The 11550-nt window shown below is 38.6% G+C and overlaps 1 protein-coding gene and 1 long non-coding RNA gene across 4 annotated transcripts in view; both read right to left on the bottom strand.

Annotated features, from left to right (window-relative positions):
- Window positions 1–5427: 5427 nt before the first annotated feature.
- LOC123963933 lies at window positions 5428–6684 on the bottom strand. Of its 2 annotated transcripts, XR_006823286.1 has the most exons (3): window positions 6052–6684; window positions 5770–5947; window positions 5428–5590 (listed from the first exon to the last, which is right to left on the bottom strand). It is a non-coding gene; the product is annotated as an uncharacterized LOC123963933 (long non-coding RNA). The 2 variants fall into 2 exon arrangements; XR_006823285.1 differs by having other exon boundaries at window positions 5770–6684.
- Window positions 6685–6743: 59 nt separating this feature from the next.
- The window catches only part of LOC123963932 (putative protein TPRXL), a 5184-nt gene continuing 377 nt past the window's right edge, over window positions 6744–11550 (bottom strand). The window contains exons 1-2 of one of the 2 annotated variants that reach the window (XM_046041053.1): window positions 10717–10863; window positions 6744–8181 (exon numbers count right to left, since the gene is read on the bottom strand). In XM_046041053.1, the coding sequence (XP_045897009.1) occupies window positions 7462–8181; window positions 10717–10725 (729 nt within the window). In that variant the 5' untranslated portion in view covers window positions 10726–10863 and the 3' untranslated portion in view covers window positions 6744–7461. Of the gene's footprint in view, window positions 8182–10716; window positions 10864–11550 lie in introns of those variants that run through there. The other variant, XM_046041054.1, reaches the window with a different exon arrangement.

Here is an 11550-nt window from a genome sequence, read left to right as displayed (position 1 = left end):
GATATTCCCAACTTTAAAGCTCGATCACATGAGCCCAATCATGGGTAATGGAGGGAGTCTCTGTGGTGACCTTAAATAATGTGTCTGAGGCAGGGAGAGACACAGGCTGAAACAAGCACAATGGAGTGTGCTACAGATCTATCAAACAGGTCTCTTTGAACCGGAGCAGCAGAGTAAACACATAACCTGGTGCATCACAATCACTAACATGGAGTAGTCCTGCAGTTCCTCCTCTAGCTTTTACAGTTGCACCACCAATAAGTGTACTGTACTTCAGAGATTTACTTATTATTAGTACTTTGGATCTAAGCCCTGTTTCAAAGGATATTATTCATTTTTCATGCTACTTTATTTTAGTAGATGTACTTCCTCCCTATAAGGCTTCCCTGCTGAGTTTGTTTCCTTATTAGCAACACCTCTGATGCCCTGATAGCAGTTCTTCTTCCAAATCTGGAAATCTTTCTTTGCTAATGCAGATTAGCATCTCTTCTCATTTGTCTCAAAGAGAAGCTATAGTTTAAATTGTTTGTGACACTTTATTTATAGCTGCATTTTTGTTCAGCATTGGCTTAAATCAATAAACAATTCTAATGACAGAGATGTCGATGGCTGAATTGATCTGAAGTGACAAGATGGCTGACTTAAAGATGCGCTGACTGTTCTAACTATACATTCAACTCAGTCTTCATGAGGCTGCTCTGTAAATGTCAGCTGCTTATCGGGGACTGTGTTTGCCAAGTGACAGATGTGAAATGTGTCACTACAAAACATCATCCAAGTCTTGCTATGGTATGGTCATGTTTGTCCCCAAACTTCCCCAGCCAACTGAAGCTGCATTTGACAAACAAAGATGAAAGTTTGCAGTCCACAGTCACCAGTAGTAGTGGGTTATAGTCCGGTCAATGCGACCTACTAAAAGATATTTATGTCCCCCTACCACTTTTTTGAGTCATCTCCCAAGGACAACTGTGCTATTTCTGTTTTGGTTCTTTCTCTTTCTCTCTCTCCCATCTCTTTTCTTATCTCTCTTTCTCCCTAAACTAGTTGCTGGAGGTCACCCTGATGTTCCAGTTTAAAATTATATAATTATTCGACAGAATGAAACCAGGACAGTGAGGAGTTTGGTGCCACTATGGTGCAACGTGACTCACTGCGCTCACCGGATGAGGACCATCTATAGAGGGAGACATACAGCTTTGTGAGTTATATTACACCCATTGCTTGGTGTGCAAATCAGCAGACAATCTGTCTCACATGCACTTAACATTTCTGCATCACATGATAACATTGTGATTTCATTCACATGTTCCTTGAGAGCACTTCCAGGTGGAAAATTTGTTTTAAAGAAAACACAACAGGTGTAGCAGGCAATCCAAAACACATCTACAGAATCTCTACGGCACAAGGGAATAAAAGACAGTATTGCACATTATTTACACCTCATACTGTGGGATTCAAACATTTTGCTTTTACAGAACTGTTATGTTCATAATAATAATAATAATAATAATAATAATAATATAACTTTATTTGTTTAGCACTTTTCAATAACGGTAACAAAGTGTTTACAGTCTATGTAAAACACAGACAAGTCAACATAAAATAAGAGTTAAGAATAGGCCTCACACAGTGCTTTATGATCAATATATAAAAAATTAACAAGTGAATATGCAAAAAAGCAATAAATTAATTAGGCAGAAGCCAGAAACATTGTTGTGAAAGCGTCCAGACCTGTTTTAATGATAATGCATGGGGGGGTATTTAAATTATTTTAATTGTAATATCTTACTCAGATTAATGAATTGAGGCTACTGTGTTTTTTTGAACATTTACAGTGCAGGGAGTGATCCTAAAATACATATACAACACAGTGTAGTGATAATGCTTTATGACTTCATGAGAACTGTATGAGCACATAGATATGTCTGTACCTAAATAATTAAAAAGACAGAGACATGTCGTGAAAGTTGTTGTACAAGAATTGATAGATCACGGCTCTTGTTAGTTATAAAGAAACCTAAGCAGTGTACATCCTCAATCTGTAAGTGTGTGTGGCAAATTTATTGTAAAAGGCATTTGTTTTTCATTTATGAATAAAACATCTACAGAATGTTTCCGCAGCTTCGAAATGAAATAAAATGAACACAAAATATGCATTTACTGAATTGCAGGAGAAGTGGGATTATGTATATTGACATAGAATTTCCTTGACCACACACATCAGAAGTTTTAAGCCTTACCATTTCTCCACCACAGCCGACTACACCATTATGCAGACACGAAGATAGTGGATACCTAGTTATACTTTGGTACTGTACATATGTACCATTGGCTCCCTCTAATGGAAGATCTTGTGGATTGTTTCTGTCCCATTTAAAAGAAAGGGGAAGATCTGTTTTTGTGAGTGCAGGACAGAATAAATTAAATATATCACACTACATAACACTACATAACAGATAACTGTTTGGTTAGATGTTTGATTGTTAGAAAACGCCAATTTAAAGCAATAAAACCTCTTAATTCATAAATGCAATGATGCACTTTGAAGACTTGAGGACTTGTTTTTCAGTTTGATTTACAAATATTAAGTGTCCCTGGGGGACAGATTGTGTGACAGGTAACAGCTAGTATTTTGTAGAAGACAATGTAATAGAGTGCAGCATTTTTGTGTATACTTGATAAATGGTCTCTCACGTCTCCATAAACAGGCTTGCTGTTTGGCAGGCTTGCACCCTCCTCATTGACAAAATCCCTCTAATGTCAGTCATGCACTAACATGCTGCGAATACAGGCAATTTATCGCTTTTATGCTTTGTTGTTTTATGAATTGTGCAAGTACACTGGTGTCTAAAATGCAGTACTTTGTAATAGTGAATATTCTGCTTCAGTTTTTTTCTAATCTTGTAATCTTCTTCTAATATAGGAGTTACAGTTACATTTACTATCTTCCACTGAATTAAAGTTGAGTTTTGTAACTGTAGTATTCTAAGTTAAGAGCTGTACAACATTCACACAGAATGCTGATGTAACACATGAAAAGTGTCACAATTAATTCCCCAAACTTAGGTGTGAACATAAACACAAACAACACATATCACAAAACAATATAAACTATACAATGACCCAAGAGTGAGTGAAATAAAAACATCTCTTTTTGACCACAAAAAAGAAAGCAAGTATAAAATATCTGTTCGATGAACAAATCCCAGCTCAAGGAGACACAGATAAATAGCTCAGTGGAGTTGTGACTCATGGATGTCTCAGCTGGAGTGAAGCCTCATCTGTTTTCTCCTTTTTACTTCTGGGGGCTATTTCTGTGACTTGATCTTCCACTGAAAGTTGGAGGCCGGCCTAGAGGGGAGACACCCTGCAAATCTTCTTAACAGTGGCTTCAATTAAACTGAGTTTAGGGATGATTTGTTGATACAAAACTATTATAAATTATAACATTACCTGATATCGTTAGGAACCAAGACCACCAGTTTGTGTTTTGTTTTGTAGTGTGGTGTGCATGACGATCTTTCAGTTCATGATGATGATGCCCAAATGTTTTTGAGTCATTAATTTGCACAGAAGCAAGTGATAGCTTGTTAAGTTGTTTAGGTCAATCAAGGACAATTATGTCACAGTAATTTAGGTATGAGACAGGTGAGTACAAGATTAAACTTTTCTTCACTTTTCCTTCACAAACTCGTCAAACCAGTTCTTTCTGTGCTCATCTAAGCAGCAGCAGTTGCTTTACCAGCAGACAAAATATGGAGTAAATATACATTTTGATCAGTCAAAATCAGGTGTTAACTAATAATATTAATTGCTGCATTGCATTGAATTGATTGCTGGAATGGGGCCATAATCAAGACAGGGAGCCATTAGTGCTTTTTTCTGCTATGACAAGTCAGAAACAGAATACAGGGCTCCTGTCTGTCCCCAGAGTTAAAACAAATCTGCTATAGCTGCAGGCCCCCCTTCCACTGCAATAACCTCCTTGTTGATATTTGGATGCCCCTTTGTGTGAGGGAATGTGGTAAGGTGCCCTCCAAGTTACCCCTGTGTGCAAAAAACATGATGAAGGGACGGATCACCGCAAGGGCCTACAGGGCACCCAAAGGGGCACACAGAACTTTGTGATTAACTATTGCCGAAGTTACTCTACACAGAAATTTAGTTTCCTGGGGCACTCAAGAATACCGGTCGTCCATGCTAGCTTTTGTCGATAATCAAAAGGCATGAATTTTCCGAATACGTGTTTTCGATTTTTTTTCCCCTGCTCCCAGCCTGAGTCAGTCACTGTTACAACAGGTCGGTTTCAGTCTCAGTGAATTTATTAAGCCCAAGTTGCCCTGCCGACAAGAATATTGTAAACCATCTGTAAACCACTGGATCTCTTTAACCCTCTGTTTGTTTGTGTCCCACAAGCAGCTGTGTGCCTATCGCTCTCTCAGGGAGAGAGGTCTCTCTGCCCTGTCTCTCGCTTCCTCTCTCCAGATGTTTTGGAGCTGGATCTTTGCACTCCAGGAAATTCAGCCTCCCCCCCCCCCCCCCCCCCCCCCCCCCCCCCCCCTCCCTCCGTCTGTTTCTTTCTCCTTCCTGTGTGAATGGCATGCTTGAGTCTTGCCTTTAAATTTTTATAAAAACTTCATCTATTGCATGTCTGTCCATCCCGAAAGAGGGATCACTCCTCTGTTGTTCTTCTTGAGATTTCTTCTAGAGGGTTTCGTGTGCTATACAGATTGTAAAGCCCCCTAAGGCAAATTTGCGATTTGTGATCCTGGGCTACATAAATAAAAAATTTGATTTGACTTCATTTGAATGTGTGCTGTGAAAAAGTTTGAGAAACACTGTTGTAGAGGAATCTAAGCCCCAGGAATCTAAGCTAGTTATTTTATAAAAACTGAATGGTGTAAAACCCTAGTAAAGGAAGTGGAGTGCTTGTTCATTATGTGTGGAATCATGTTTTGTGCAGTACTAACATAAAGTTTCAACATATAAAAAGGTGTATAAATATAACAAATAAATGTCGATGTTTATTATGTCTCCAGCAAATCAATGTCAAGTCTGATGTCTTGTGAAGTTATCCATGCAATTACCATCAGAACTAATTTCAAACCACCACAACAACGGCTTATGACTGCAGAGAACAAATTCAGTGAGCGGTTACCTATCTTCATCATCATCTGCTTTGTTTTGATACAGATCATTTAGTCAACTCATCACTTTGAGACACAAGACTGATTTTCTGATTATCTGAAATTAGTAGAATGTGATGACAGCAGTAAACGTTTTGAGAAGTCATACATATTCTGAATAACAACACTGAGTACAGATGGCACAATGTTGCACATTTTTGAGCAAAGGGTCTTCATTTGTTAGGGTTATATCATATTCTCAAACCCAAAGTTAAAGAAAAAGACTTCGTAAACAGAGACATATTTTTCGTATTTTGACTTTTTATTTGAGGCACTCTTTTTGATCGTGCTAAATATTGTAGAAATGTTCTTCTGCGTCAGTGGCACTGCCCCGAGTGTTGCCCATCCCCAGCCTCTTTGAATGGAGTGTTTAGTCAGGTCCTCTGGCAGCTTTATGCTCACATCTGAAACAAACAAACATCACTAAGGTTAACTGGACAAATACACATAGAGATGTGCATTTATGTGTGTATCAAGATATTATACAATTTGCCTGAACTCAAACCACAATTACTATTGCATGTGTTACAACATGACATCATATATTAGTAGTATTTTTAAACAACTATCCCTCTCCACCTACTTGTTTAAAAGCATAATGTGACAGGCATGTCTGCATGGCTGGACTCCTGCCACTCGTCTTGGAACTGTTCCCTCATCTTCGTTTGACTCATCTGTGTTGTTATCCCAGGACTGTGCAGCATCTTGTGTGTCCTATTGAGGTCCTCAGGCGTCTTCTTTTCGTATTAGATTCTGAAGTCCTTCAGAGAAAACAATCAAACATAATTAAATCAAATTTTCATTCATGGTGTACTAGACCAAGAGCATAAACAATATAAAAGCATTAATTCTGTATCAAACTCACCTTTTAATATTCCAGCTGTATCATAGGGCAATTATGTTGCGATGTCATGTCATGGTGATGCTCTTACCAAATGGATGAACCCATCCCATATTCCACTATGATGAGCTACATGGAAGATTCATCTTACTTACCTCCTTTATTTTGTTACCCCCTGGTATTGAGGACAATTACACAGGACTCTAATTACAGTAGCCTGTAACTATTTTTTACCATTACTATTTTTTCACTGGGCTGTTGTCCAAAATTTCTTTTCTCATCTGCCAGAGAGGAGCTTGAAAGAAACACATTGGAGACACATTGCATAACAGCACAGCACAGCATCCATCAATACATCAGTTTTCTTACCCTTAACTAGGGCCGGGTCGTGGTAGCAGCAGAACAAGCAGGGCTCTCCCCAGCAATGTTTACCATCTCCTAAGAGATACCCAGGCGCCCAGAAGGCATCCTGATCAGATGTCTGAAGCCATCTCAATTGGCTCAGGGGCACTGGCTCTGTGCTGAGCTTGCAGCACATCACATCACATCATATCATATCACAGCACAGCACATCATATCACAGCACAGCACAGCATATCACAGCATATCACAGCATATCACAGCATATCACAGCACAGCACAGCATATCACAGCATATCACAGCATATCACAGCATATCACAGCATATCACAGCATAGCACAGCATTTCACAGCATATCACAGCACAGCATATCACAGCATATAACAGCACAGCAGAGCACAGCACAGCACAGCACAGCACAGCACAGCATATCACAGCATATCACAGCATATCACAGCACAGCACAGCACAGCACATCAACTTAAATCACTATTGACCCATGCACTGTGGTCCTCCTGTGGTCACAGTTGACTCCATTGTTGGTCTAGGGTGGGCGCAGACAGACATATGAACCTTCTTGACATGGTGTGTGCATCCTTTTCTCATCTGCCAGAAAGGAGCTTCTCCGGGAGGGCATAACACGTTGAAGGTTCACGCTATCCCCCCCAGATCATCCCCAAGTCTGACAGGCACCCGGACCAGAGTCACATGTCCAGTGACAAGGAATTAATCCATAATCAGCGTATGGTCCTTAAAATTTACACACATAACATCACAGCACATCAACTTAAATCACTATTGACCCATGCACTGTGGTCCTCCTGTGGTCACAGTTGACTCCATTGTTGGTCTAGGGTGGGCGCAGACAGACATATGAACCTTCTTGACATGGTGTGTGCATCCTTTTCTCATCTGCCAGAAAGGAGCTTCTCCAAGAGGGCATAACACGTTGAAGGTTCACGCTATCCCCCCCAGATCATCCCCAAGTCTGACGGGCACCCTGACCAGAGTCACATGTTCAGTGACAAGCAAATGATTTGCATCAGTGCATGGTCCTTTAAAATGACTTTAAATTATTTGTTGTAAGAACGCTTCCCTGGAGGGTCACATTCCGACTTTCGAGCAGGTCTCTTATATCCCCTGATGCCACGCTGCTTGTTTCTCTCCCTTATGATGGCCTGCAGGTTCTTCACCCACTTGGGTTTAGGGCCGGTTGGGATCACAGCAGGCTTGGTGTGGGTCTGAGATGTTGTAGGGGGGCGTGCTGTACAGCTGAGCGCCTCCGGTCTCTGAGTGCAGCTTGTTGTCTTCACCTTTCTTAGGATGATCTTGTTCTGATCATTGAACACCTCACAGGTCCAGTTTTCATTCTCTGGCACTGAAAGGGGCTGGCTAGGGGGAGAGCTTGGGGAAGAGCAACGAGATGAGGAGGAAGAGGTAGGCGAGGAGCTCGGCGAGGAGCTCGGCGAGGAGCTGCAAGATGAGCAAGAAAAGCCAGAGGAGGAAGAAGAATAGGAAGAGGTAGGTGAGGAGCTTGGAGAGGAGCTGCAGGATGAGTGAGAAAAGCCAGATGAGGAAGAAGAATAGGAAGAGGTAGGTGAGGAGCTTGGAGAGGAGCTGCAGGATGAGTGAGAAAAACTAGAGGAGGAAGAAGAGATGGAAGAGGTAGGTGAGGAGCTTGCAGAAGAGCTGCTAGAGTAGGCTGGTACCAGTACCCTGCGAAGTATGAACCTTGGGCTGCCGGGCCGGTTGGGGTTTGGTAAGACAACAGCAGTCCAAGTATAGCGCTGAATCTGAAGACAGAAAAAAAAAATACAACCTTTAAACTTCTGCTGCAAGTGACATGAACATACCATCAACTGTTACCACAACATCTTACTGGTAAAAGTCCTTGCATCCTTAAATTTAAATTATTATCACCAGTAACACTCCTTCAAAAGTAAAAGCCAAATTTAGATCACACATTGACACATTTCTAGAACCATGTGCAGTAAAATGAAGTATAAAACTAATTGCTGTTGCAGTAGGACTTATGTTGAAAGCAGCTGGTCAAATGTCTGTATATAGGTGGTGTAATGTTAAAGGAAACTTGGACACTGTGATTAACTTTGTATCACCAAATCAACGAGTATACACCCCACTGACTGCATGTCCAGACTGCAGAGTTTGAATTACTGGCTGCATAATAGTGTTTATTATATTAAAAATAGGCCTAATAAATGATGAACAGATGAAGGGTTAGATTGGTTGGATATTGAGTTTTAGAAGAATAATTGCTATGGTAACCGGCAGCACTTGTAGAAGCAGCATCTTCACAAAATGGACACCATTTCCCAAATGTCAGACAAGATGATAAAATGCACTGCAGACTGTTCTGGGAGTCTACGTATGTAGATAATATTTGTATGGTATAAATAACTGTATATATTGTTTTATAATATTTTATTTTATTTCATATGTTATGATATTTTAATATACAATTAATTATACAGTATGTTAAGTTATCTGCGTGTGTAGTATGAAGGGACTACACACTTTGTTTCATTATACAACCCTGTGCTGCATAATGACAAAAAAACAACAACCTTGTAGACTACCTTGGATAAAAAAACACCAAATAATCTGCTGGGTGGCCTGATTATATACAGTTTGCTTTGATTAATTAATTCTTGGTCATTTGTAACAGTATTTGCAGTACAGTATATTGCAGTGCTTATAGGCTACATCTCAGCTTATTTGCTATACAAGATACAAGGTTGTTTATTTGTCATTATACAGCACAAGGTTGTATAACAAAAAGTTTGTAGTTCCTTATGCCAAACATGACTACATATAGCCTAAGTTTTGTGTGTGTGTGTATATATACACACATACATATATATATATATATATATATATATATATATATATATATATGGAGAGAGAGAGAGAGAGAGAGAGAGAGAGAGAGAAATTTAGATCTATTTATTTTATTTTAATTTTTTAAGTATTTTAATTTTTTTTAACATACACACACACTCACTCACTTACTCACTCACACACACACACACACACACACACACACACACACAAACACACACGTTACCTTTTCATTTATTTATTTTATTTTATTTTTTAAGATATTTTTATTTTTTTAACACAAACACACATACACTTTAATTACTTGTTTACATGATGCTTTGGCAATATGGTTGTTACACATTCATGCCAATAAAGCTAATTTGAATTGAATTGAATTGAAAATTGAGAGAGAGAGAGTTAGGCAGGCAACATTCTGCAGAGCATTTTTTGAATTTGTGTCTAAATGTAAACAGTAACAAGATAATATGGTTTTAACAATGACCATCTGTTTGAGCCAATATTAATGTAATTGCAGTACCGGAGGCTGCAGTTTCAGGATCCCCGCAATCCTGGGACCGCAGTTCTAGGACTGTAGTTCTTTTGCTGCATAGCCATCTAGTGGAATGGTGGTGCTAATGCACAGCAACACGAAAGCGGTTAACCCTGTCTGCCAGCACGACAGCCGTGAGGCTGATGTGCACAGCTGTAGGGTTAACCGGTCGACATGCATATAATCAATAAGTTAAGTTTAGGCACATACTCGGTGATGGTTGTGGTAAGGGTAATTGGCTTCGGGGGGCTATCAAGAGTAACATAGCTAGCAGCCGGCTAGCTGGCAGCATCAAAGTAAACAAGGGTCCTAGAAATGCAGTTCCAGTCCTAGGATTGCGGTCCTGAAACTACATGCCTCCGGTACTGCAGCTAACCTTACATCGTTTGAGCACCACCAAGCATCTTCTCATAGTTACCTTAGCTGAAAATAAACCCCTATTATACTTCAATTTGCAACATGTTGCTATATTAATCTTATTTTGTCTGAAAGGGATATTGTCAAATAAAATAGGTTCCTTCAAAAGGTTACCCAGTCAATTGTTAAATTGTTCAGCTGAGAAACATTTTTCTGGAAAAGAGAAAATGCATGAATATCCTAACATTATCCTTAAAAAGCATGTTTCTATTGGAAATGGTCTTAAACATGTGATGCTGAAATGTGTCTTGGGGTTATTTTTGCGTATTGTAGGCTATTAATAGCCTACTTGTTCAACCATTTAATTATTCTCGTTCAAACCTAGTGTTACTTATTATCTTAACACAGTAAAGCTTTGTCACACTTCTGTCAAAGTTGATTGATTTACCCTAAAAATCATTTAACATGCTTCATTTCACAGCATCATGTAAATGCATTGTACAATTGTAGGGTTTTTGACTGTCTCAATGTTAAAATACATAACAAAACAAGGTGGATATTTTAAAATGATAAATCTCACATCTTCCATGCTGAAAAAGCTTTGGTCTGTGGCAGTCGGTAGTCAGTTGATGTCAGGATGAAACAATTGTCGTCGATGAAGTTCGTCTTTTTCGAAAAACCGTCAATTGTAAATTTTGAAATTCAAAAAACACTGAATGAGTTTGTTTATGTTTAACTGAAGCTCCTGACTAAACATTCTAATCATGACGATGTTCTGTCACACACATCTCAGCATTGTTTCATACAGTAAAAGCTCTTTATGGGTACATGCGGGTTTTGTATACTACTTTTTAAAAATGAACTCAACCTAAATATACCATCTCTCTATTTCTCATAGTTTATGAATTCTGAAATAACTGTAAAAGCATTTTAGCTGGTTAATTTCTGCCTGAAATATTGTTTCTATATCTTTACTCATTTGAGGCTTTTTACTGGTGATATTAGTGCAATTTATAAAGGGATCTTTCCCATTAGGCCTACACCATTATTTTAGTAAACATTAAAGAGTAAATAATAACATATTCAGCCTACAGACAGAAAGACAGAAATGAAGGAAATCAGATTGATTTCTTATCAATCATTGCTAAAATTAAAAACTTTAATTTTATAGCAACAAATAAATATGATGTTAAGTAAAATGCCAAAGAGTTAGGTCATCATGATATCAAGAACATGTTGGAAATGAATAAAGTCAATAACAGCTGATTTTTTAAATTATCATTATTATTTTATTTTGTATTAACACACACAAACACAACTTTTGCTGTTTTATTTCCTTATCTAATTAAATGTATGAAATTAATTGTCCTTATGTAATTTGAATTTGTATTTGAATTTGTATTTGAATTTGTAT

The sequence above is a fragment of the Micropterus dolomieu genome, linkage group LG23 (genome assembly GCF_021292245.1).
Source record: "Micropterus dolomieu isolate WLL.071019.BEF.003 ecotype Adirondacks linkage group LG23, ASM2129224v1, whole genome shotgun sequence".
Classification (NCBI taxonomy): domain Eukaryota; kingdom Metazoa; phylum Chordata; class Actinopteri; order Centrarchiformes; family Centrarchidae; genus Micropterus; species Micropterus dolomieu.
Note: the sequence above shows the minus strand (reverse complement) of the source record. Positions and strands in the feature narration are given on the sequence as shown.